At 55.9% G+C, this 26,143-nt stretch overlaps 4 protein-coding genes across 14 annotated transcripts in view; 1 reads left to right on the top strand and 3 right to left on the bottom strand.

The window, feature by feature from the left end:
- The window catches only part of MICOS10 (mitochondrial contact site and cristae organizing system subunit 10), a 447,625-nt gene that overhangs the window by 285,501 nt on the left and 135,981 nt on the right, over positions 1–26,143 (bottom strand). The window contains exon 1 of one of the 9 annotated variants that reach the window (XM_050793881.1): positions 25,635–25,638. The exons of the other annotated variants lie outside the window; for them this stretch is intronic. The gene's annotated coding sequence lies outside the window, so the exon portion shown is untranslated. Of the gene's footprint in view, positions 1–25,634; positions 25,639–26,143 lie in introns of those variants that run through there. 9 annotated transcript variants of the gene reach the window in all.
- On the bottom strand, positions 871–7,899 carry LOC126955973 (uncharacterized). Its single transcript, XM_050792775.1, has 2 exons — positions 6,210–7,899; positions 871–1,986 (listed from the first exon to the last, which is right to left on the bottom strand). Exons 1-2 carry the CDS (start codon positions 6,627–6,629, stop codon positions 1,681–1,683), a joined length of 726 nt encoding a protein of 241 aa, XP_050648732.1. The 5' UTR covers positions 6,630–7,899; the 3' UTR covers positions 871–1,680.
- SLC66A1 (solute carrier family 66 member 1) lies at positions 9,285–26,142 on the bottom strand. Of its 3 annotated transcripts, XR_007726005.1 has the most exons (11): positions 25,980–26,109; positions 25,424–25,583; positions 20,537–20,778; positions 14,183–14,312; positions 13,373–13,460; positions 12,580–12,722; positions 12,344–12,436; positions 12,088–12,159; positions 11,553–11,738; positions 9,774–10,005; positions 9,285–9,670 (listed from the first exon to the last, which is right to left on the bottom strand). XR_007726005.1 is itself a non-coding variant. In XM_050792399.1 (10 exons), exons 3-10 carry the CDS (start codon positions 20,698–20,700, stop codon positions 9,931–9,933), a joined length of 951 nt encoding a protein of 316 aa, XP_050648356.1. In that variant the 5' UTR covers positions 20,701–20,778; positions 25,424–25,583; positions 25,980–26,142; the 3' UTR covers positions 9,285–9,930. The 3 variants fall into 3 exon arrangements, 2 of the variants coding, with proteins under 2 accessions (XP_050648356.1, XP_050648371.1); XM_050792399.1 differs by having other exon boundaries at positions 9,285–10,005; positions 25,980–26,142; XM_050792414.1 differs by lacking the exon at positions 12,088–12,159 and having other exon boundaries at positions 9,285–10,005.
- Positions 12,691–26,143, top strand: part of LOC126955430 (aflatoxin B1 aldehyde reductase member 2-like) — a 47,450-nt gene continuing 33,997 nt past the window's right edge. Inside the window, exon 1 of the mRNA XM_050791998.1 lies at positions 12,691–12,717. Coding sequence (XP_050647955.1) covers positions 12,701–12,717 — 17 coding nt within the window. The 5' untranslated portion in view covers positions 12,691–12,700. The remainder of the gene's footprint in view (positions 12,718–26,143) is intronic.

The following is a 26,143-nucleotide window of genomic DNA, read 5'->3' as shown; positions in this document are numbered from 1 at the left end:
CATGTGATGAGGTGCAGGGTCCCTGTCCCTTTCCGCTCTCCGCCGTTGGAGGCCACAGGCACCAGCAAACACTGTGTTCTGGCGCTGCCCCACACGCCTCCCACCGCCTTCCCACTGTGCCTAGTGCAGATGCGAGGCAGCCGAGGCTCATTTGCAGTAATTCAGCCAAGACGCACAGAGCACAGAGCCAGAGTCTGCCTTCTCCCCTCCAAAATGCCCCAGGGAAGATCTGAAGCAAATCTCAAAGTCCCTGCTGATACCACCCCCCATCTGTCCATGGCCAATCAGCGGGCTCCACATCCTGGCCAGCCCATCTGTTTGAGGTCCCTGGCTCCTGGGTCTGATGCAGCACCTTTTTTTTTTTTGAGACAGAGTTTCACTCTTGTTGCACAGGCTGGAGTGCAATGGCGCAATCTCGGCTCACCGCAACCTCCGCTCCCAGGTTCAAGCGATTCTTCTGCCTCAGCCTCCTCGGTGGCTGGCATTACAGGCATGTGCCACCACGGCCAGCTAATTTTGTATTTGTAGTAGAGATGGGGTTTCTCCATGTTGGTCAGGCTGGTCTCGAACTTCCGATCTCAGGTGACCCGCCTGCCTCAGCCTCCCAAAGTGCTGAGGTTACAGGCGTGAGCCACTGCGCCCGGCCGTTGCAGTATCTTTATGGAGTGCAAGTACCATGGCATACAGAGAGCACAGAAGCCCCTGCCCCCTGAGGTCCTAGTGCCAGGTAGAGAACACAAGCAGGCTCCGGCCATGGGCCATGAGGAGACGCACCCAGCGAGCCACTCCCCATGGGCACACGGGTGCTGCAGCCTCCGGGTCATGTTAGCAAGGTGCCTAGCACACAGAAGGGCCCAGCGAGCCATTCCCCATGGGCACATGGGTGCTGCAGCCTCCGGGTCATGTTAGCAAGGTTCCTGGCACACAGAAGGGGCTGGGAAAGCAAACATTTTGCTTTTCATTTTCTTTCATGCTAAAGTTTTATCCAGGACCATCAAGGTAGGGACAGGGGCCACTGCAGTGGGGTCTTGCGGATGGGGAGAGAGAGAGAGCTCAACTCTGAGTGCAGCAGCACGGGCAGCTGGGGATTAGAGCCGAGGAGCAGGGCAGGGCAGTGGGTGGAAAATGACTCAGAGGAAGTCTCAGGGGTCAGGGGCCTTCTGGCCAAACACCCCTAACAGGATTCTTGCTGAAGACAGGCCAGGGTGACCAGACATCACCTGGGGGCGGGGATGGAAGATGAGGCCAGGTGCAGTGGCTCACGCCTACAATCCCAGCACTTTAGGAGACCAAGTTGGGAGGATCGCTTGAGCCCAGAGGTTCGAGACTAACCTGGGCAACATAGACTCCATCTCTACAAAAAACACAAAAATTAGCCAGGCGTGGTGGTGTGCACCTGTGGTCCCAGCTACTTGGGAGGCTGAGTTGGGAGGATCACTTGAGCCTGGGAGGTTGAGGCTGCAGTGAGCCGAGATCGTACCACTGTACTCCAGCCTGGAAGACAGTGAGATCCTATCTCAAAAAAAGAAAAAAAATGTCAAGGATGGGCGTTCTTGTAAAATTGACTTAGCAAGGGATTGCTGAAACTGGGTTTTACAAGGGCCCACAGGTGGGCCTATGGGAAGGTTCAGGAGCCTGAGTAAAGTTTGGCCAAGCAAATAATCTTTGTCAGTTGTCACTTCAAGAAGAAACTGGACAAACGGAAAATACCTCTCCTTGGTGAGGTCGCAAGGGAAACAGCCGCCCTGAAGTCAGTGAGACAGGCTCACCCGGAGAGTCACAGCAGAGGCCTGCCCTCCTGCAGCAGAGGCCGCCAGGCCGGGAGCTCCTGTGCACGCCAGTGGCGATTCGCAGAGCTGCTGAGGTGGAGTGGACTGACTCACCTGAGAGTGACCCCCCGAGGCTCAGGCCCGCTCTCCTCTCAGGGCATTTCCCTTCAGGAAACCAGCTGCTCCTTGCGCTGTCGCCTTCATCAGCCGTACAATCCTGGGACCAAAAATCATGCTTGAAACCCAGAAATTGTGACTGTGATGTATGCCAGGCCTGATCTTGCTCTGCTATCTGGAATCTTCCACAGGGACCCTCACTACCAGTTGGGTTTTTTTTGTTTGTTTTTGTAGAGACGGGGTCTCACCCTGTTGCCCAGGCTAGTCTCAAACTCCTGGCTTCAAGCGATCCCCCCACCTCGGTCTTCCAAAGTGCTAGGATTACAGGTGTAAACCAACACGCCCAGCCCTCATTGCTAGTGTTGTTCTGTTTTGTTTTGTTTTAGGATGGAGTCTTGCTCTGTCACCAAGGCTGTACTGCAATGGCGTGATCTCGGCTCACTGCAACCTCCACTTCCCAGGTTCAAGTGATTCTCCTGCCCCAGCCTCCCGAATAGCTGGGACTACAGGTGCCCGCTACCACACCCAGCTAATTTTTGTATTTTTAGTAGAGGCAGGGTTTCGCCATGTTGGCCAGACTGGTCTCGAACTCCTGGTATTACAGGTGTGAGCCACCACACCCGGCCCTCACTGCTAGTGTTTTGATGCTAAATTCAGCTGGTGAGATTGGGGACAGTGGGCCTCAAGGGTGTGTTTTGGGACCCTCTCCCACCTCCTGGCCATGCCTTTCCCTGCTCATTCCTTGGCTGCCTGGTGGGGAAAGCTCTGGGGTCCAGCAGGGCACCTCAGGCATCCCTGAGAAGAGAACAAAGGCGTATGGGAGTCCCTGGGGCTCTTGGGCTGCAGGCGACAGACTCTTGGGGTTTGGCAGCAGCAGAGCTGTCCCCCACCCCAAGGGCTCACTAGATGCTTCCTGGAGGTCCCCTTGGTGCCAACTAACAGAAGGGGAGGCATCACTGGTGAGGGTCTCTCCAGGGCTGAGGGCTTAAGTGAGTAATCCAGGGGGTTCCCTGTCTCTCTGAAGCCCTTTCATTCCTCCCTTGCTTGGCCTTAACAAATCAGCCTCCGGAGCCGTTTTTTGTTGTTGTTTGTTTGAGATGGAGTTTCGCTCTGTCGCCCAGGCTGGAGTGCAGTGGCACAATCTCGGCCCACCTCAACCTCTGCCTTCTGGGTTCAAGCGATTCTTCTGCCTTAGCCTCCCAAGTAGCTGGGACTACAGGCACGCGCCACCACTCCCGACTAATTTTTGTATTTTTAGTAGAGAGAGTGTTTCACCATATTGGCCAGGCTGGTCTCAAACTCCTGACCTCGTGATCTGCCCGCCTCGGCCTCCCAAAGTGCTGGGATTACAGGCGTGAGCCACCGTGCCCGGCCTTTTCTTTTCTTTTGAGACAGGGTCTCACTCTGTCGCTCAGACTGGAGTGCAGTGGTCTTACTGCAGTCTTGAACTCCTGAGCTCAAATGCACCTCCTGCCTTGGCCTCTCAAAATGCTGGGATTGCAGGTGTGAGCCACTGCGCGTAGACTGAAGCCTTTCCTGAGGTTCTCCTGGGGCCCCAAGTTCAAGACTCCTAGTCTCCAACATTTTCTCCCGCATTCAGGTTACTTTCTAGGTGACTGCTTTGTGGCAGGCCCTGGGCTAGTCATGCCCGAAGGTGTGGCACCCTCTCAGCAGGTGAGGTGGAGCAGGCATTGTGGATTTTACTAGGTGGGACAGCTCCTCTTTTTCTGGTGCCAAACCACCTCCATGGCACCTCAGCACAATGCACTCAGGACCTTCCTTCCTCCCCTGTGCGTGATCCACACTGGGACAGAAGACGTTCTGTCTTGGCCAGGTGTGGTGGCTCACGCCTGTAATCCTAACACTTTGGGAGGCCGAGGCAGGTGGATCGCTTGAGCCCAGGAGATCGAGACCAGCCTGGGCAACATAGCAAAACCCCATCTCTGCTAAAAATACAAAAAATAGCCAGCGTGATGATGCACGTCTGTGATCCCAGCTAGATCGGGAGGCTGAGGCACGAGAATCACTTGAATCCGGGAGGCAAAAGTTGCAGTGAGCCATGATTGTGCCACCGCACTCCAGCCTGGCAAACATATCACGGCTGTCTCAAAAAAAATATATATATATGCCTCGTTTCAAATAGTATAAGTTAAATACTGTAAATTAAATATCATGTAAGTTAAATATGATAAAACATTTCAATTTATATTTTTTTTGATAAAACGTTGCAAGATGTCACTATATTCTCATTACCCATAGCTTCCTATCCAAATCTTAATACTCAATGGCACATTTGATATTTTTTCAAATGGCTTTGAGATATAATTCGTATACCACACAATTCTGTAGTTCTGTGGTTGTTGGTTACAGCCGCCAGACCGAGGGCTCCCCGAGGGTTGGTGCCTCAGCTTTCCCTTCACTTACTCATTCACTGAACATTGAGCACCTACTGAGTACTGGGGTTATGATGGCAAACAGGGGACAGTCTCTGCCTACTGTTTAGTGGGGGTGGAGTACTTAGTAACCGTCGTCATTATTGAGTGGTTACCTATGCTGGGCACAGTGCTGCTACTGGGTGACTGTGTCCCCAGGGCTGTCCCAGGCTGGGGGCCTGAAGCAGTAGTTATCAGCTGAACTGAGTTAATCCACAGTGGAAGGTAACCCAGTCCCTAGGGCAAATGCTGAGCAGATCCAGGTTTTCCTGTGTTGTTGTTGGGTTTTTTGTTCGTTCGTTTGTTTTTGAGACACGGTCTCTGTCACCCGGGCGGGAGAGCAGTGGTGCTATCTCAACTCACTGCAGCCTTGACCTCCGGGGTCCAAGCAATCCTCCCACCTTCCCACCTCAGCCTCCCAGGTAGCTGGGTCTACAGGTGCACACCACCACGCTCAGCTAAAGCTTTTGTATTTTTTGTAGAGACAGGGCTTCACCACATTGCCCAGGCTGGTCTCGAACTCGGCTCACGCAATCCACCTGCCTCAGCCTCCCAAAGTGCTGGGATTCCAAGCGTGAGTCACCTCGCCTGGCCAGTGGATCTGTTTAAAGCTCTACCATCTGCGGTAGTTGAGGCTCTGCACCTGGCTGTCACCCAGCACCTCTGGGGTCCCCATCGGAGCCATTCAGCTCCAATGAAAGCCAAGTCAGACAGAAAGGGTGGGGAGCGGTGGAGGCTGAGGCCTTCTTCCCTACCTCAGCTTCAGGAATGGAAGGCCATGTTGTCCTGGCTGTGGCTTCAAAAACCTGGAATCCCAGCAAATTTGGGAGGCCGAGGTGGGAGGATTGCTTGACCTTAGGAGTTTAAGAACAGCCTGCTGGGCAACATGGTGAAAACACATCTCTACCAAAAATACAAAAATTAGCTGGGCGTGGTGGTGCATGCCTGTGGTCCCAGCTACTTGGGAGGCTAAATTGGGAGGATCACTTGAGCCCAGGAGGTGGAGGCTGCAGTAAGTCAAGATCGTACCACTGCACTCCAGCCTGGGCGACGGAGTGACTCTGTCTCAAAACAAAAACAAAAAAACCAGGTTTGATAACCAATGGGACCTCGGGGCTGGGAGAGCCAGGGAGGGCATGGGGTCCAGTGCTGAGCACGGGGCTGACAGGACCATCCCTTCTGCTTTGCTGGAGAATGCCACCAACTGAGAAACCAGCTTTTCTGTCCCATCCCATCCCCAGAACCTGAGGAAGAGAAGCAGCTGGGCCAGGCACTGCGCATGTCACTTCCCCACACAGTGTCTCGTTCAACAGGTAAAACAGAACCTGCCAAGGCGGGGACCTCTGGGGGTGCCTGGCCCAGCCTCATGCTCCGTGTGGGCGTCCTAAGGGAGCCAGCCCTTCCTGGACAAAGGCAACTGGTTAGCATAGTTCCATTTCCTTGACCACACCAAAACATCCACACTTTTCCCTTCAGGCCACACCTGGAGATGAGCATCCTACCATCCCGTGGCCTGCAGGAAGGAGCAGGAGGTGTGAGCCAGGGAGAAAGAAACGCCACTTGCGGAGGCGTTTAACTTGGTAACACGTTTGCCATCAGCAACCATGGCCCCATCAGTATGGCAGAATCCCATTGATTAGATTCACCTTTATTGTAATTTTTTAAATTTTTGTAGAGATGGGGTCTTGCTATGTTACCCAAGCTGGTCTTGAAGTCCTCGGCTCAAGTGATCCTCCCGCCTCAGCCTCCCAAAGTGCTGGGATTACAGGCGTGAACCACCATGCCTGGCCTTGGCCCTTCTCTTTGGGAGGAACCTGGGGGAGGTTCCAGGCATTGGTAAGCCCCCTGGTGACAAGCAAATAGAGCCATTGTTTATTTAGCAGGCACTTACTGTGTGCCAGGTGCCGGGACACGAGCCTCCGTGCTCATCTTGATCACGGCTCTGTTCTGAGGCAGGCGGTGTTATTGGTCTCATGGGATGAAGAAACGGCTTCAGATGTCTGCTCAAGTCACAAGGCTCACGGTGGCTGGGGCACACTCGGAGCTCAGTGTGCAGGACACAAAGTCTGTGCTCCCTGCCACCTGCCTCCAGCATCTGGATGTCACCAGCTCCTTCAACAGGGCTCCAGGCACCCAGGCCACCAAGTTCTTCCAGCCCCAGCAGTTTGAATCCTACTTGGGGCACTGGAATGAGGCCTCCAAGGGAGAGGAGACTCAGGTTTGGATGAGCTGCAGGCCAGCTGCCCTCTGAGGGTAGGGGCTGTATTGCCTCCATCACACAGGGCACTCCCCAGGGGGAGGAAGGAACCATAGCTCCTGCCCGAAAGTGCTATCACCCCAAAAGCTGGTGTTTCCCAGGAGGAAGGGATTACATCGGCCCGTCAGACAAGGGCCTCCACGCGGGGGCTGTGTTATCCCGTCTCACTCTTCCCCACCCAGCACCAGTTCAGGCCCACACATGGCACTCATGTGGCCATATGGTGCCCCCAGATCTTCAGGCTGAAGGGGCACCTACTGGTCCCAGGTAACTGGGGTGGAGCCAGGTCCCAGACCCAGGTGGAACAAGGGATCTGGCTGGCACCTGAGGCTGGCACCTGTGGCAGGCACAGGCCAGGGCAAGCGGGGGCTGGGGACCTGGGGGTAACTTATCCTGAAATCTCAGCAGGGCCAGAGGCTCAGGAAAGTCACTATTCAGGATGGTGAGAAGGGAGCCTGGGCCCAGCAGGGTTCGGGCCACTCCTGAGGGTGAGGCTGGACTGCCACAAGCCCTGGGCCCCCAGCACGGAGGAAGGGGACACGGGTCGCCAATGTTGGCCAGGCATGGGGTGGCCCCCGCAGCTGGAGGGCCTCGTGTTGCTGCTGCTCCTAGCTGGGCAAGTTGCTCAATTGCACTGAGCCTGTTTTCCCATTTGTAAAATGGCCATAAGAATACTCCCATCTTGGCTGGGCGTGGTGGCACACCTGTAATCCCAGCACTTTGGGAGGCTGAGGCGGGCAGATCACCTGAGGTCAGGAGTTCGAGACCAGCCTGGCCAACATGGCGAAACCACGTCTCTACTAAAAATACAAAAATTAGCTGGGTGTGTTGGCGGGCACCTGTAATCCTAGCTACTCAGGAGGCTGAGGCAGGAGAATCGCTTGGACCCAGGAGGTGGAGGTTGCAGTGAGCTGAGATCGCACCATTGCACTCCAGCCTGGGCAACAGAGCAAGACTCTGTCTCAAAAAAAATAAAACAACAACAAAAAAATAATAAAAATAAAAACTCCCCCATCTCAGAGCTGGCTGTGAAGACGGGAGATCTCGCGCACTGACGGCAGGCGATGCAGCCCGCATATAGCAAGTGTGCAACTGACAGCTGCAGGCCAGATGGCATCCCGGGCTCCGTGGGTGACCCTAGGAGGACGGGGCAGGGGAGACTGGCCCTCTCTGCTCACCTGGGTCTCAGAGGTGTGCCTCGCCTCCTCTCTCCAGCAAAAGGCTCTTCCCCGACCAAACCCCATCCCCTGCTGCTGGGCTGCTGCTGGGTGTGCTCCAGGACCTTGTCCTTGGCATTGGTGCGGCTTTTCAGGCTCCTTGGAAGCAGCCCAGACACCCAACTCCAGGCCTCTGTACCTGCCCCTACCTTTTCCTGAGTTGCCCTCCCCTCTGCCTTCAAGATCCAGCTCAAAGGCCACTCCTCTGAGAAGCCTTCCCTGATTGACCCTCCTGGGGCTGGTCTCATCTGCTCATTTCCTGGCCTTTCTGCCCTCTGGTCATGGTAACCGTCTCTTCTCCTGGAAGGCAGGGTCTTGGAGCTGGTTCACCACAGCCCGGGTGTCTGACATGGCAAAGGCCGAGCGGAGGGCTGCACTCACCAAGCATCTGCAGCGCCAGAATGGCGCGGCGCTATCTCCCTTCTCCGGGGCTGGGAAGCGAGATTCTAAAGGCAAGGCTCACTCTGGAGACACAGCTTCTCTCCCCAAGACTACCCCACCGGATGCCCCAAGTCCCTAGTTCTGGTTTTCCAGAGCTAGGGTTGGGTGTGTGGGGTGAGATCAGGCCGGCAAGGTGGGTAGCTGGCGCCTCTGTGCTCCAAGTACCTGAGGGTCATGACCCCCAGCAAAGTGGAATCAGACAGGGTCTGGAGCCAGGCGTGGTGGTGAGCATCTGTAGTCCCAGCTCCTCGGGAGGCTGAGCGGGAGGATTCCTGGAACCCAGGAGTTCGAGGCTGCAGTGAGCTATGATCGTACCACTGCACTCCAGCCTGGGCTAAAAAAAAATTTAAAAATAAAAAAACAGGGTCTGGAAAACACTGAGTTTGGGGGTCCAGGAAGCACTCAGGGCTCAGCCCTGCCTTCCTCTCCACCCTCCCACCTTGCTTCTGTACCCGCCACTTCTTCCTCCTGCCTTCAATCCTATCTTTCCCTTTGATATCTCCCGCTCATCCTTCTGACCTGTCACCTTCTCCAGGAGGCTCTCCCTGATCTCCAAGGAGATCTGGTTGCTCCTCTTCTCCAACTAAAAGTCCTCAAAACTAACCTTTATTGAGCCCTTACTATGCGCCACGTTTGGGGCTAAACTGCATAATGTCAGCATCTTATGTAATCCTTGAAGGGACACAGGAAGTGGTAGTACTGTCCATTTCACAGATGAGATAAGCTAGGCACCGAGGAGCTGCAACGCACAACCCAGATCCGACAGAAACGTCACCACTCTGCTGCTTCCTGCGCGCCGAGGGGCAGGCTCCCCGTGGGGAGTCTCTCTCCCTGCTGCGTCCCCACAGTGAGGTGTGGAGCCTGTCAGAAGAGGGCACAGACAAGCAGGCTAAAGAAACCAGAGGCCCCAGGAGGCTGGGCCAGGGCTACAGACAGATGTGCTCCCCTCTGCTTGGCTCATCCTGGATCCCCATCCACATCCACCACTGGTCCCCAAAGCAGCCCCGATCCCTCAGCACCTCGGGGAAGGAGCAACAGAAGCAGGTCTCGCGGGGAGGTACCGTTTCCTCGGTTGTCTTTTTTATTTTTTTGAGATGGTGTCTCACTCTGTCACCCAGGCTGGAGTGCAGTGGCACGATCTCAGCTCACTGCAACCTCTGTCTCCCGGGTTCAAACAATTCTCCTGCCTCAGCCTCCCAAGAAGCTGGGACTACAGGTGTGTGCCACCACACCTGGCTAATTTTTGTATTTTTGGTAGAGACGGGGTTTCACCATGTTGGCCAGGCTGGTCTCGAACTCCGGACGTCAAGTGATCCACCCGCTTCCGCCTCCCAAAGTTCTGGGATGACAGGTGTGAGCCACCACACCCGGCCTGTTTACTCGGTTGTCTGGGGTTGACAGGACAGTCCTGAGTCCCGCAGGCTGCAGCTGTGGCCCCTGGGGTGAGTAGGCAGAATGAGGTAGGTGGTAGGAGGGGCAGCCTGTCTCCTGAGAGGTGGGGTCTCCGCTCCAGTCCCGGCCTCGAGGCTTCAGGGTCTACCTGAAGGTGTGTTCCCAGAGGGGACGGTTCGGTCCATGGGGGATCCAGAGGCCGCCCACACACTGATGCAGAGCTGCAGCACCATCACTGCCCACACCTCCCCCTGCCTGGTGTGGCTTCCGGTGGTCCCCGTCCTCCTGCGCTCAGCCGGCCTCGGTCAGCTGGGGAGGAGGAGGGGCTCAAGCTCCGAGGCGGCGGCGCTGCGCCTGTACACCAGGAACTGGATGGAGATCTGGGGGTGCCGCGGTTAAGGCCAAGCTGAGCAGACTGGGTTGGACCCGCCCCTGGGGGCCTTCCACTCCTGGGGGCCTTCCACTCCCGGAAGCTGCCTCCCCCTCCCCTCCCTCCTACCCCCACGCTGCAGCTGGGAAGGGCCAGCCATACCCTCCTGGCCTCTACCTTAGCTGTGCCCTCCATTCGGAATGCCTGTCCGGCTGCTCAAGCCCTAGCCAAGCTCCATTTGTCTCCAAGACCGGCACTGACTTCTCCCTCGACTCTGGCCCAGGATCTTCTCTTCCTCTCACCCTGTGACATCCTGGAGCTTGCCAGGTGGCTGGGCCATTTTGGGGGCACAAGAGCCTACACTTTCACTTCTCCCTGCACCCAGCAGGGACTTAGCAAATATTAAAACCAAGGCCATGTTTACTTTCTCCCAAATGAGACCCAGATAACGCTCTGTCCAGCCATTCAGCAAACACGTTCTGAGCCCTCATTGATCACGGGGTTCTGTTTCCAGCTACCTCGTCTTACACAATATCCGGACGAGACAGCAGCTGTTAACTGAGGTGAAGACAGCAGCACAGAGAGGCTGACCCTGTGCCCTGCATCACACAGTAGGAAGCAGGGGAGGAGCCAGGATTTGAACCCAGGTTTGTCTGCCCAACTCATGTGTGTCTCCACACTCCAGCTGTCATTCGCACAGCCTGGAACATTCCTCTCCTGCCTTCACCTGACTAACTTCTTCTCTGTCAGGTCACAGCTTCAATGAGACTTACAGGGGCCTTTGCTGCCACTTTAACCAGGACAGCCCCTGGACAGCCCCTGGCTAGACGCTTTGTTTTTCTCTGCAGTACCTGGTGCCACTTAATTCTTTGATGATAATGTTGTGTCCTCCCTCCCCCCCACGAACTGTAAGCTTCTAAGGCACTCATGGCTGTTCTTGCTCACTCATGGCTCCAGGGTCCAGCTGGGTGCCCAGCACGCAGGTGTGCACAACTGGGTGAACGGATGGAGGGAGGGAGGGAGAGAGGGATGGCTGGACGGATGAAGGGAGGGATGGACGGATGAAGGGAGGGACGGACGGATGAAGGGACGGACGGATGAAGGGAGGGACGGACGGATGAAGGGAGGGACGGACGGATGAAGGGAGGGATGGATGGATGAAGGGAGGGATGGATGGATGGAGGGAGGGAGAGATGGATGTAGGGAGGGACGGATGGAGGGAGGGATGGATGGATGGAGGGAGGGAGAGAGGGACGGACGGGTGGTAGGGACGGACGGACGGACGGAGGGAGGGACGGACGGACGGAGGGAGGGACAGATGGATGAAGGGAGGGACGGATGGATGAAGGGAGGGATGGATGGATGGAGGGAGGGACGGATGGATGGAGGGAGGGACAGATGGATGAAGGGAGGGACGGATGGATGAAGGGAGGGATGGATGGATGGAGGGAGGGATGGATGGATGGAGGGAGAGACGGGTGAGTGCTGAAGTTGTGCGCAGGCAGGGGCTCCCTTGCCCACACCCCCACCACCAGCCCCACACGCCCTGAAGGATACGATGGTGTCGAGCAGCAGCACGCCCAGGCTGCCTACAAGCCAGGGCAGGTGGTGCAGCAGGTAGCTGCCCTCGCTCTGGCCCTCCTCGGGGTTTTTGAGCAGCACGCTCAGCCCATACAGCGTGTTCCCCAGCATCACCAGCGCAAACAGCGAGTAGGAGATCCCCTGGGTGGACTTCCGGAGGAACTGAGGCAGGAGTTTGGGTCAGAGATCTCGAACAGGCCTCCTGTCACTCTGGATTGTAACTGTCCACATGTCCACCTGCCCCACCACAGTGCACCTGCCCTGAGCTCCTCTCTCCCTGGGTGCCCAGTATCTGACATGGGCCCCACACACAGAAGAGCCTCCTCTCACCCACAGACAAGCCCTCCCAGGCCCCTGCCCGGGTCCACAGGAGACCGTGGCTGTGCCAGGCCTGCTGGCCCCATGCCATCCTGCATTCCACCCCACACAGGCTCTAGCTGCCCAGCAAGCCTCCCCTCCCCGACTCCCCAGCTTCTCCTCTCCCCTCAGGCCTCCAAGCTCAGCCCCTCACCTTCCCCTCATCTCCTACTCCTCCAAGACACACATGGGTCTCTTGCAGCCTGGCTGGCAGGCCACATCGCGCCTGTTTTCCAGAAGCAGAAATGGAAGCTCAGAGACTGGATTAACTTGCCCAAGCCAACAGTGGGAGCAGCCCAGACTTTCTGAACCAAGGCTCCTATGCCGTGCTACTCCTTAGCCCAGAGGGCCCGGGTGGCCAGGCCGGCTCTCCTCTACTTGGCCCCACCCAGCCCCTGCTGGAGGCTCACGTTGGTGCGGATCTGAGGCAGCCGGGAGAGCAGGTACAACACACTGGAGACGGAGCCGATGATGAAGCCGATGATTTCCTGCCGGGTGAAGGGCTGTGGGGCAGAAGGGGGCACTTGGTACCTTGTAGGAGCCAGAGGTGATCCCCCTCCCCACTTAGCGCCCACGAGGCTGTGCAGGGGAGAGCCCTGGGGACAAGCTAGCCTCCATCCCTTCTACCGCCACACCCACGGCTCACCTTGCTGCCCGGCTCCACGGACAGGAGCGCCCGTCCCCGGAAGCCTTCCCTCGGGGCAGCCACGGGCCCAGCAGCGCTCAGCAGCGGTGTGGCGCACGCCATCCCCATGAGGAATAGCAGCATGGAGTTGATGGGGGCAGACACTGCACACGAGGCAGGAGGGAAGCTGAGGTTAGACGGCTGAGTGGCAGCGGGGGGAGGCTGAGTCCTGGCCTTGCCCCTCAGGGGCTGTGTGACCTTGGGCAAGTGACCTAACCTCTCTGAGCTTTAATTCTTCATCTGTTGAATGGGTACAACAGTACCCTTCTCCTAGAGTTATAAAGGTGAAACGCTGAGGGCAGGGAGGTCAGGTGGGGTTATACGAAGCAGAAATGCTGAAGAAAAACAGTCCTTCCCAGGTCCCTCCCCATGTCCGTATGGCCTCAAGCTGACCTTGTCTCCTGCTCCCCCTGAAGGCTGGGGCAGAGGCAGCCTGTGTGACTTGTCCTCGTTTCCCCAGCTCCAAGCCCAGGGCTGGACACAGAGGAGGAGCTGGAGCTGTGCCTGCTGAACGGGCCCCTGGGCGAGAGGAACCGGCCTGTGGTCTGGGCCAGGATACGCTCACTGCCCTCAAGTCTCTATCTTGGCCGATTAAGGCTCAGGCTCTTAGATAAGGCCCGGGGAAGCCTTTCCGAGGTTCGGGTTATCACCCAGCCATGGGAAACCCGCTTCCTCCCACACTCCAGGCGCCCCCGTCGCCCACAGCCCCCCGCTGCTGGTGGAGCATCTGACGGAGAGCGGTCCCCATACTCACAGGGAGAGGGGCGTTTCCTGAACTTGTAGTAAAAGTACAGCGTCAGCATCACCAGGTCTGCCATGACGTAATACACAGCTGTGTAGGACTGTAAGAGACGCAGGGGGCCCGGGGGTTGGTGCGGTGCCAGGATCTGGGACCACGCCCCGGCAGCCCTCTGTCATATCCCAGCTGGGTGACCCTGACTGAGTCACTTTGCCTCTCTGAGCTTCTGTTTCCTTATCTGGCAAGGAAGAGCTCACAGTTCCCACCTGGCAATGACAGAACAGGTGGGCAAAAGACCCAGGAAAGGATCTAGCCCAGGAAGTGCCAATGAGCTGGTGGTCAGTGCCAGCAGTCAGGACAAAGCGGGACTCCGCGGTGAAGAGATGGCTCTGGTTTCGCCTGACGCCGGGGCAGTCAGAACTTTCTGGTCCCACGTGGGAAGACAATGCCTTCCTGATTGGGAGCCCCAGCTCTGCCTGCCCACAGGAGCGGGATGGCACCCGGGCCTCCCACAGAAAAACGCCTTTCCTCCTCGAGGGCCCACCCTCTGGAAGCTTCGCCAGCATTCCAGCACCCTGGAGGTGGAAGAGCGGAAACCCTGTCAGACACGCTCATACTGCAGATGGGAAAACTGGGGCCCAGAGAAGAGCAGTGGCCTGTCCACAGCCACAGTTCGGCAGACAGAAGGATGGGCCCTCACAAGATGCAACGACGGGTCAGGGTTCTGGAGACCAGGCGGGCCAAAGAGCCTGGCATCTCCTCAGGCAACCCTGCAGGGTGAGGCAGGGTTAGGGTCAGCGCCACCCTGCCCGGGTACCGGCCCACCTGCAGGGGCAGCTGGTCAGCAAGGAAGGAGCCGATGAGGTTGCAGGAGTCTCCGCCGATCCAGCCCAGGAGGAACCACAGGGACAGTGCCTGGTCCATGTTGCCCGTCTTGTAGGCTTTGATGAACTGGCTGTGGAAGAGGAAGAGGAGGGGACGCGTGTTCGGGCCACCTTACAGGGAATGCCGCCTTACAGGGGACACCGCCCAGAGATGACCACGGGGGAGTGAGGCGGTAATGGAGAGGAGATGGCCTGGGGGCCCACCTTCCCCATGGGCAGGATCCTCAGGAGCCTTCTCGGCTCTTTGGAGGAGTCTCCCGGGGAATCCCTTCTAAGCCGAGGGCTCTACGGCTATGCCTCTCTCCAGGGAAAGCCCCAGCCTTACTCAGATTCTCCTCCACCACACCCTGGGGTCTCCAGTGGGGATCTGGGGCTTATGTAGGGTCCTGAAGTTTTGTGTTGGGCCCTGAGAACCGCTGCATAGAACCCTGGATCCTTTCTCCTATGGATGCAGGGAGGGGCACCGCAACAAGAACGGTGCTGGGGAAGGGACACAGGGACCGAAGGCCTGGGCACGCTGGGTCTCCAGGAGCAGCTGCAGGCAAGACAGGCAGAACCCCGGCCTGGTTCTCTTTAGAGGGCAACAGAGAAGGGCGGGGCTGAGGTGCCTGGGGCTCCACTATCAAGATGGTAGGCTTTTGGTCCCCTGGCTGTTTTCCCAAAGGTCCCCAGTGCTGGGACCCTCTTAGGACTTCTGGTCAGGTGCGGGTTTGAAGCCAAAGCTGGTGGTGGCACTGAGGCCCAGGGCAGTTCTGAGCCCTCTGTATGTGTGTTGACTCATTCTGTCCTCAAGACACCTGTGCTGTCCAGTCTACCACGATGACCTCCTCACTGGGCCTGGAGGAAGCTGTGCCATACGGCTCGGATTCAACCCCTACCTGAGCCTCCGGTCTTGCTCTTAACCATTATACATACTGCCATTTACTGTTCCAGTTTCTTTTTAACCACCTGCATGGATGAAGGAAAATAGACAGACAGAAAGAAACTAAATGGTGGCCAGACATGGTGGCTCACACCTGCAATCCCAACACTTTGGGAGGTCGAGGCAGGTGAATCACTTGAGGACAGAAGTTTGAGACCAGCCCGGCCAACTTGGTGAATCTCTACCAAAAATAAAAAAATCAGCCAGGCATGGTGGTGCACACCTGTAATCCCAGCTATTCAGGAAGCTAAGGGATGAGAATTGCTTGAACCCAGGAGGTGGAGGTTGCAGTAAGCTGAGATCACACTACTGCCCTTCAGCCTGGGCAACACAGTAAGACCCTGTCTCAAAAAAGAAAATAAAAAGAAACAAAGAAACTAACTAAATGGCAGCTCATCCCATCCATGATCCAAGCCAGAAACTAAGAAACGGGCATTGGCTGGGTTCTTCCCACAGCCAATCCTTCCATCCGCCTCCCTCAGCCTCCTAACAAGCCTCCCTCCTTTCAGATGAATCCTCCCTTTCAGAAATCTTTCTAAAACCCCCATCTCAGCCAGGAGCAGTGGCTCATGCCTATAATCCCAACACTTTGGAGGCTGGGCGTGGTAGCTCACACCTGTAATCCCAGCACTTCAGGAGGCTGAGGAAAGAGAATCACTTGAGCCTAGAAGTTCCAGACCAGCCTGGGCAACACAGCAAGACCCCGCCTCTACCAAAAAAAAAAAAAAAAAAAATTAGCCAAGTGTGGAGTGGGGACCTGTGGTCCCAGCTACTCAGGAGGCTGAGGTGGGAGGATCACTTGAGCCCAAGAGGTTGAGGCTGCAGTGAGCTAGGACTGCACCACTGCACCTCAGCCTGGAAGTGAGACCTTGTCTCAGAAAAAAAAATTGTCTTTAATAACAAATAAAAAAACTAAAATCAGCCGGGCGCGGTGGCTCAAGCCTGTAATCCCAGCACTTTGGGAGGCCGAGACGGGCGGATCATGAAGGTCAGGAGATCGAGACCATCCTGGCTAACACGGTGAAACCCCGTCTCTACTAAAAATACAAGAAAATTAGCCGGGCGAGGTGGCGGGCGCCTGTAGTCCCAGCTACTCGGGAGGCTGAGGCAGGAGAATGGCGTGAACCCGGGGGAGCAGAGCTTGCAGTGAGCCGAGATCGCGCCACTGCACTCCAGCCTGGGGCACAGAGCAAGACTCTGCGTCAAAAAAAAAAAAAACAAAAAAAAAAAACTAAAATCCCAGTGTCACCAAAAACTGTCAGAGTCTTCCAGTGCTCTTCGACAAGGACCCCCATTCTGAGAGGGGGCCCTTGCAAGGCCCCAGGCTCGTCGCCCCAGGATGCCTGTTTTCCTCCCAGCTCTGGTCTCATATGTCCCGCCCACCCCTCCTCAGGCCCAGAGGCCTCGGAGTCACCTTTCCCATCTCAGGAAATGTCGGTTCCTCCTCTGGGCCTCCCCTGACACGAGCTCCACTGGCATCTTCTCCTTCCTCCTTTGTAACACTTGACATCCCCGTCCCTCCCAGATTCACTCAAATTTCCTGAGGACAGGGGGAGTGACGAGCATAGGCCCAGCACTGAGAAGGCCCTGAACCAAGGTTTATCCCATGGCCCTTACAGTAAAGCTCCTCCTAAGATGCTATGACTCAACTTGCCTTCATCAATTGCAGCAAAGTGATTCTGTCCCACTCAGGAGAGATGGAGTCCTAGGGAAGACCAAGGGCGCAGCCACCCTCCCTCCATCACTTAGGGCTCTCTCCCAGGCCTCCAATCCCCTCCCTGGTTAATCAACCAGCCCAGGCAGAAAGGGGGAGCCTCAGCCAGCTCCTCGGAGAGTCCTGAGGAAGCTCTCACCCCTGGACAGGGAGCCTCCCACCCTTGGCCCCATCAGTCACCTACACCTGTCCAGACTGCCTGGTAAGGGCCTCTCCAATCCCCTCGCCATTGATGCTTTCTGAAGGCTTCCACAGCCTCCAAGGCAGCCTCCCTGCCTCCACTCTCTCTCTGTCACTCTGCTCCTTCCTCCCCATCACTCACAGATTATCTTTTCAAGGGTACCAGAATGGAAGCTCTCCAAAGGCAAGGACAATGTCTGTTTGGCTTACCTGTCCCACATCCAACATGGCACCTGGAACAAGGTAACTCAGTAAAAATGTCAAGCCTCTGAGAGGGTGCCCGGAGAAATCAATGGGGAAGGACAGTCTTTTCAATACCTGGCACTGGGACAACCGGATATCCACATGTGCGGTGGCTCATGCCTGTAATCCCAGCACTCTTGGAGGATGAGGCAGGTAGACCACTAGTCAGGAGTTCGAGACCAGCCTAGCCAACATGGTGAAACCATCTACTAAAAATGCAATAATTTGCCAGGCATGGTGGCACATGCTTGTAATCTCAGCTACTCAGGAGGCTGAGGTAGGAGAACCACTTGAGCCCAAGAGGCGGAGGTTGCAGTGAGCCGAGACTGCACCACTGCACTCCAGCCTGAACAACAGAGCAAGACTCTGTCTCAAAAAAAAAAAAAAAAAAAGAGAGAGACTGAACTCCTACTTCACATCATTTACAAAATACAACACAAAATGGATCAAACACCTAAATGTAAGAGTTACATCTATAAAACTCTTAGAACAAGAGATGCTGGGCACGATGGCTCATGCCTTTAACCCCAACACTTTGGAGGCCGAGACAGGAGGATAGCTTAAAGCTAGGAGTTTGAGACCAGCCTGGACAACACAGTGAGACCTTGTCTCTACCAAAAAAAAAAAAAAATTCAATTTTTTCACAGTAGCGTGATCTTGGCTCATTGCAGCCTCCGCCTGGTGGGCTCAAGCAATTCCCCCGCCTCAGCCTCCCGAGTAGCTGGGACCACAGGCATGCGCCACCACATCCGGCTAATTTTGTATTTTTAGTAGAGATGGGGGTTTCACCATCTTGGCCAGGCTGGTCTTGAACTCCTGACCTCAGGCAATCTGCCCGCCTCGGCCTCCCAAAGTGCTAGGATTATAGGCGTGAGCCACTGCACCCGACAAAAAAAAAAATCATGGGGAGGCCGAGACGGGCGGATCACAAGGTCAGGAGATCGAGACCATCCTGGCTAACATGGTGAAACCTCGTCTCTACTAAAAAAATACAAAAAACTGGCCGGGCGTGGTGGCGGGCGCCTGTAGTCCCAGCTACTCGGGAGGCTGAGGCAGGAGAATGGCGTAAACCTGGGAGGCGGAGCTTGCAGTGAGCTGAGATATGGCCACTGCACTCCAGCCTGGGAGACAGAGGGAGACTCTGTCTCAAAACAAAACAAAACAAAATACATGAATGTGCATAGCAACATTAATCGTAATAGCTACAAAGTAGAAACAACCCAATGTCCAATGGGTAAGAAAATGTGGCATACACAGAGTAAAACAGTATCCGCCACAAAAAGGACTGAAGTACTGCTTTGATACATTCTATGACACGGATGAATCTTGAAGACATTATGTTAAGTGAAAGAAGCCAATCACAAAAGGTCTTGTGTGATTCCATTTATAGGAACCATGAAATGTCCAGAAGAGGCAAATCGACAGAGACAGAAAGTAGAGTAGTGACTGGCAGGGACTGAGAGGGTCCGGGAGGAATGAAGAATGACTGCTGATGGGCATGGCTCTCCATTCCGGCTAACGAAAATGTCCTAAAATTAGTTGTGGTGCCAGTTACACAACTCTGTGGCTATACTAAAATAACTTGTACATTGAATGGGTTAATTGCATGAAATGTGAATTATCTCCCAATAAAGCTGTGAAAACAATGTCAAGCCCCTGATCAAACCCTTGTCTTTATCCCTCAGGATAAAGAGCACATTTCTTTTTTTTTTTTTTTTTTTTGAGACGGAGTCTCGCTCTGTAGCCCGGGCTGGAGTGCAGTGGCCGGATCTCAGCTCACTGCAAGCTCCGCCTCCCAGGTTTACGCCATTCTCCTGCCTCAGCCTCCCCAGTAGCTGGGACTACAGGCGCCAGCCACCTCGCCCGGCTAGTTTTTTGTATTTTTTAGTAGAGATGGGGTTTCACGGTGTTCGCCAGGATGGTCTCGATCTCCTGACCTCGTGATCCGCCCATCTCGGCCTCCCAAAGTGCTGGGATTACAGGCTTGAGCCACCGCGCCCGGCCAAGAGCACATTTCTTAACAGCACAGCATGCCCCTTAGGCCATAGGGCCTATGATGACTCCTGTGACCTCACCTCTCCCTGCCCTGACCCCCACACACTCTGTCTGCCATATAAACGCAGCCGCCCCTTCTCTGTACATCTGTTGCTTCCTCTGCCTGAACTGCTCTTCCACACCCAGCCCCTGGCTCTCACCCCTCAATGCTGTCCTATCCTCGGCTTTTAGCCTAGATGCCAACACCTCCAGCTCCCTTCTTTTTTTTTAATTTTAATTTAATTTTTTTGGTAGAGATAGGGTCTCACTATGTTGGCCAGGCTGGTCTTGAACTTCCGACCTCAAGTGATCCTCCTGCCTCAGCCTCCCAAAGTGCTAGGATTACAGGCGTGAGCCACTGTGCCTGGCCTCCAGGTCCTTCCTGACTGTAATCTTCTTCCACCTCTGCAGATCGGGGTGGGTGTCCCTTTTCTGTGCTTCACGTAATAATAGCAGTGTCACCACTGACAGCTTTCAGGCTTGTGCAAACATTGTGTGAAGATCCTGAGTGGCCAGCTCTCCCTACACACCCACATGCCATCTTCATAGCAGTTGTCTCAGGTAACAATATTTCCATGACACAAGCAAGGAAACTGAGGCTCAGAGCAGTGAGGTGACACGCCCAGGTCAGGATGCTCTTGACCCCTGTGCATTGTGTCCTCGCTCCCCAATCACAGCAGCAGCCACGCAATGTTGTGTTCACTGCTGCTATCTCCACCACCTGACCATCAAAGCCTGGAGGACAGAGGCTGTGTTTGATGCGTTCCAGCCCTCCCACTCTCCCGCCCCATCTCTGACCAGCTGTGCCACCTAAAGCAAATTGCTTAACTTCTCTGGGTTTTGGATCCCTCGTCTGTAAAATAGATGGATGGTAACTGCCCCTATTTCACAAGGTTGTTGTGAGGATTAAATGAGGTGGAAATACGGCAAGTGCTTAGAAGCAAGCCAGGTATGTGGCGGGCGCTCAATAAACTGTTGCAAAGGTGATGATCTCTGCATCAGCATCGCCCAGCACAAGGTCTGGCCTGTGGGAGGGACCAGTGCAGGTCCCTCCTGGGTGGGTAGGAAATCAAGGGAGCACACCCAGCCTCCAGTCTGGAGAGGCCTGTGGCCCACCAGGCACGCCCTCTCTGAGCAGTAGCTGGAGCCACTGCCCCAACCCCACAGCCCTGCCCTGGTCCTGCCACCCAGACACTACTCACGGGAAGGTAGACGCAGCAAAGCAGAGAATGGAGATCAAGCCCAGGCCCACACTGGCCTCATCCCAGCCGTCCTGGGCACATTCACCCAGCACATCCCATATCCACTGGATGGAGCCATTAGGGCAGCTGGAGAAGTTGCGGGAGCCCAGTTTCTTCCAGACCATGGCTGTGGAGGAGGGGCGCCCGGCCAGGCGGGTCTGCACGGGAGGGAGGGTGCTGGTGTTCCGAGGCCGGCAAGGGTTCTACAGGGAGGAAGTGAGGAGGCTTTCAGCACTGGGAGGTCCAGGTCCTATTCATGGTCATCCCAAACGAAGCTCATCCCAGCCTTTTCACCGGGTGCCTCGCCCGGAACCAGAGAAGGGCAAAGACATAATCCTCACCCACCAGGACCCGATCAGCCCCCAGGTACACAGATCACAGCAAACACATGCCAGCTACAGCCGCATGCAGGCAGTGCGCTGGATCTGCCGAAGGGACGGGCGTGTTCAAACCCCTGCTTCACCACGCATTCATGCTGGACTTTGGGCAAAGACTCAGCGTTTCTGTGCCTGAGCCCTCTCATCTGTAACCGGGGTCCTCACAGCGCTCCTCCCACATACGGATGTTGTGTGGGTTCAATGAGTTCATACACAGTGTGATGAACGGAGCCCTCCATGTTATCTTTTCCTATGACTCTTGAATGCTTAGGTTGGTCCTAATTTATTGTTATTATCGTAAATTACTCTGTAAGGATCTGCTGAGGCCAGGCCCATCCAGTTCATCTAATTTACAGCAGGTTGCAGCCAGGAGCGATGGCTCATGCCTGTAATCCCCACACTTTGGGAGACCAAGGCGGGAGGACAGCTTGAGCCCAGGAGACGGAGACCAGCCTGGCGGTCTGGGCAACATAACAAGACCCTATCTCTAAAAAAAAAAAAAAAAAAAAAAAAAAAAAAATACAAAAATTAGCCAAACAAGGTGGTGTGCGCCTCAGGTCCTAGCTACTCATGAGGCTGAGGTGGGAGATCACTTGAGCCTAGGAGGTAGACGCTATAGAGAGCCACGATCTCACCAATGTACTCCAACCTGGATGACAGAGCAAGACCCTGTGTCGAAACAACAATAACAAAAGATAAGGGCTACGCACTGCACCAGCACTCTAGGAGGCTGAGGCGGGAAAGATCACTTCAGCCCAGGAGTTCGAGAACAGCCTGGGCAACGCTGTCTCTACAACAATATTCAAAAATTAGCCAGGTGTGGAGGCACACGCTTGTAGTCCCAGCTAGCTACTCAGGAGGCTAAGGTGGAGGAATCGCTTGAGCCCAGGAGGTGGAGGGTGCACAGCAAGCCATGATCGTGCCACTGCACTCCAGCCTGGGCGACAGAGCCAGACTCTGTCTTAAAAGAAAAACACACACACACACACACACACACAAACCATAAAGCAGGTTGCCCCACACAGATGAGGCAAGTGGAGAAGAGGAGCAAGGGATCCCCGGGTTTGCCTGAGTGACAAGGACTCAAGTCTGGGACACTGCAGCCTGTATTCTCCCAGGAGCTCACAGAGCGTGGCGGACGCCTACCAGCAGGGAGTCCACAGCCACCTCCTCACTGTCACACTGACAAAGCCAGAATATGGCTGATCACAGAGGTGGGCAGGGCAGGCCTCTCCCGGTACCCGGGCATCCTGGACAGTGCGTAGGGCAGTCATTGCCTGCGTGACACCTTAGAGGAGGGAGGGAAAGTGAGGCTCGGCTGGGCCATCTCTATCAGCGATCGTCACCACAGCTCGGACCAGCAAGCCAAGCCTCCTGCATGCATTCATGTTTCATCTTCACAGCAACTATGAAGTGGGGACCACTGATATCCACAAGGAGCCTGAGCCAGAGTGCGGAAGTGATGTGCCAAGGCCACCCAGCCAGGAAGCTACAGAGTCAAACCCAAGACTCAGACCGACACCCCTGCTCATGGCCACCTGCCACACCGCCCGCCTCAGGTGCATCTGTCACCACCGAAGCAGAAGCCTTTTGTGGCTGCCTAGCAAGCAGATGCAGAGAGAGAGAGAGAGAGAGAGAAAGAGAGAGAGAGAGAAGCCTCTGTGGTCTGGCAGGACGGCACAGCCACAACGTGGGCTTCCCCTCTTCTCCCTGTGCTCAGAGGGGATTTCCTCACGCAGGCGGCGGCTGTCTCTAGCTGCCTTCATTCCCACTTGTGTCAGGAGGCCTGGACTCCCCAGCTAGTCCCTGGCTGGCCCCACGGAACTGCTGAGGACAGGGACCAGGGAGCACCAGGAGGGAAAGGAAGTGAGTCAGCACCTCCTCTCAGGAAGCCGCAGACCCTCAGCCCTAATGTGACTCGCTATGGGCAGAGGCCCTAGACCTGAAGGTAAGGGCGCCCCGGGTCACTGGACTACCTCCAGGGCCTGGCACAGGCAGGGAGGCTGAAAGCCTCTTCGTTGTGTGTTCGTGGCCCACCTGGGGGACCATCAGCACAGCTGATGTTAGAAGCCTTCACCTGATGCCCCGTCTCCAGCCCCTGAAAGGCCACTCCAAATTAGCATAGAGTCCAGGTGTGGCCGGGCGCAGTGGCTCACACCTGTAATTCCAGCAGTTTGGGAGGCTGAGGCAGTTGGATCACTCGAGCTCAGGAGCTGGAAAACAACCTGGCCAACATGGTGAAACCCCATCTCTATCAAAAATACAAAAATTAGCTGCGCGTGGTGGTGCGTGCCTGTAATCCCAGCTACCCGGGAGGCTGGGGCAGTAGAATCACTTGAACTCAGGAGGCAGAGGTTGCAGTGAGCCAAGATCGCACCATTGCACTCCAGCCTGGCTGACAGAGCGAGACTCTGTCTCAAAAACAAAACAAAACACAAACAAAAAAACCATATAGTCCAGGTAAGAACTACACGTTTGCAATGCCAAAGGCATTTCAAATCAAGTCCTCATGTTCTCAGCCACCACTCCCAACTGGGCTGCAACCCCACACCCCCTAGCAGAATCTGAAGACAAGGCTGCAGCTCATCCACTGCCATCCCCACCACTCCCCGGCAAGGTCGGGTATACTGTGCTCATTTGACAGGTGAGGCTGAGCGGCCTTGGAAGTGAGTTAACCGGCCTGAGCCTGTCTATAAAAGGGGGCTAATGACACTCACTCCTTGGGGCAGCTGTCCTGACTAAATGCACATAAAGCTCTCAGCCCCTGTGCCTGATGACACACGGCAGCGACTGTTTTCAGGATGAGAGTCCAGCATCTCAACCACCTTGGGGGCTCTCACTTCCCCCTTTCCCCAGGTTAGGGAGGAAATGAAATGGACGCATCTCAGTACGTGTGTGTTGGGGGGTTGTCTCGAGGAAGGTACCTTGGTTTACGGAGCCTGCAGCCTGTCTCTCACTTCCCTTTCCCCAGGTTAGGGAGGAAATGAAATGGACACATCTCAATATGTGTGTGTTGGGGAATTGTCTTGAGGAAGGTACCTTGGTTTATGGATCCAGGATACTGGGTGGGTGGCCCCCTAACCTCGGACAGGACCCATATGCAATCTGCAACTCAGGACACTTTGAGACACACCTGATCCCCGAACAGAAGGGCCTTGCTCTGAGGGCCATCCTGCGTAGTTCCTGTCACCTAGAAGCCAGGCATGGGCCCACTTCCTGTTCATACAGCACTGAGCAAATGGATGTCCAAGGTTGCAATGGAGCTTGACCTCATCTGTAAGGATGGCAAGGACCCCAGAAGGGGTACCCTGGAATCACCCTTGGAGGGTGCATGTTCAAAATCTGGAATCAGTGCACCTGGGCTGCGGCTTAGAGATTCTGGGTTTAAGAAGTCCTCCAGCGATTCTGCTCCATCTGGTGCACTTTGAGAAAGGCTGGGTTGGAGATGGCATCTCCTGCCACACCCAAACTCTTCTCCCTGATCCCAAGCTGAGTCAGGGATGCTTTAGGCACATGATCACAGCTGATCATGTTCCACCTTTGTCTGCAGAATCAAGTCCAAATTATCTGAGGCTAGGCCTCAAGTTACTCCAAGAACTGCCCTCCCAACCTTATCTCCTGCCTCCTGACCCACGTCTTCAGTCATTTCAGGTCTCCAGGCTTTTGCACGTGCTAGCTCTTCCCCTAGAAGTGTCCTGCTCCCCTTCAAGGGCCTGGTCATGAAATAAGAAGACTCACTTCTAAATTGCCCTTTCAAAGATGTCCCGTGAGAGCTGGCTGGATAAGGCCTGCCACCTTCCCCTCTCCCCTCCTCCACACACCTGAAGAACGCTACCACCGTCCTCTGCGACCAGTGTCCTTGAAACACGCTCTCCCGACTCTGGGTTGTGCATTTCTTATTCTCCAGGTCTAAACACACCTAGAGGTTCAGCAAATGTTGAGAGAGAGAGAGAGAGAGAGAGAGAGAGAGAGAGAGAGAGAGAGGCAGAGAGAAGGACAGAGTGAAGAAGACAGGAAATAGGGGCGAGGAAAGGAGAAAGGGGATAAAGAGACAGAAGAGGAAGGAAAGGAGAAAGGAAGGAAGAGGGGATAGCTGTGAGCTCGAACAGTCCAGGGTTGAGGAGAAAAGCACTCCGGAACAGACCTGCTCGATGCCTACCAGTCTGGAACTCAAGTGATTTAGCTTTGTAGTGCTCATCTGAAAAGTAGGGGAATAATGCAATACCCACCACCTAGGCTGACTGCAGAGTTAAATGAGACAATCCAGGCCAAGCGATTACAAGGGTGCCTGGCACAGGCACTCAACACCAACAGCCCAAAATGACTATTATTTGTTCTCGCTGTAGCCCCTCCAGCGTCCAGGCACACAGGTGCCTTCAGTAAGCCTTGATGAGACATGACCTGTGACCCTGGCCCAGGACCTCTCACACTTTCAGACTCAGACTCTCCATGCACACGTTTGGAAACCTACCCTAAGCACGGCGTGGGAGGAGGCAGTGTGGGTACTCGTCCCTGCAGACCTGGGGAGAATGTGGGGGGAGAAGCGTCCCGGCTCGGGGCTACCACCCACTCCAGGCCTCGGCGTCCTCGGCCACAGCTCCCTCCTGGTGACTCAGACCGGCGCGGGCCGCCTGTTTGGAGGGATAATGATAGGACAGCTGCTGGGGCCAGCGCCGCGAGGGCCCCTCGCCCGGCCGGCCCGGGAAAAACGAAGCAGCCATCAGATGCCAAGGGGCCGGTCGGCCGGGACAGGAGGTGAAAGGGGACCCGGCCCCCAGCTCCTGGCCAGGCCAGCTCGAGAGGCCGCGCTGGTCGCCCTTGAGGTGGGGGGCCACGGGGCTGCGGATTCCCAAGAGCCACCCAGTCCCGGCCCGGAGCCTCGCCCCAGGATGTCGCGCCACAAGGAGGGCGCAGGAGCCCGGACAGTCCAGCGGCCGGAGGAGAGGGCTGGAAGGACGTGGCAGGGAAGCCCAGGAGCCCCGACCCCCAACCGTGGAGTTTGACACCTGTCCCCCGGGCCGGCTCACCACGTCCAGATCCGCCGCCAGGGCCCAGCTTCTGGGTCAGGGCCCGCCGGGTCAGCTGACCGCGCGCCGCCGCCCGGCCCCGGGAACCGCAGGCCCCGCCCCCACGCCGCTTGCGGGGCGGACCCGGCCTGGAGGCGCCCCTGGGGCCGCGCCTGGTGTCCCCG

This window comes from Macaca thibetana, chromosome 1 (genome assembly GCF_024542745.1).
Source record: "Macaca thibetana thibetana isolate TM-01 chromosome 1, ASM2454274v1, whole genome shotgun sequence".
Classification (NCBI taxonomy): Eukaryota; Metazoa; Chordata; class Mammalia; order Primates; family Cercopithecidae; genus Macaca; species Macaca thibetana.
Note: the sequence above shows the minus strand (reverse complement) of the source record. Positions and strands in the feature narration are given on the sequence as shown.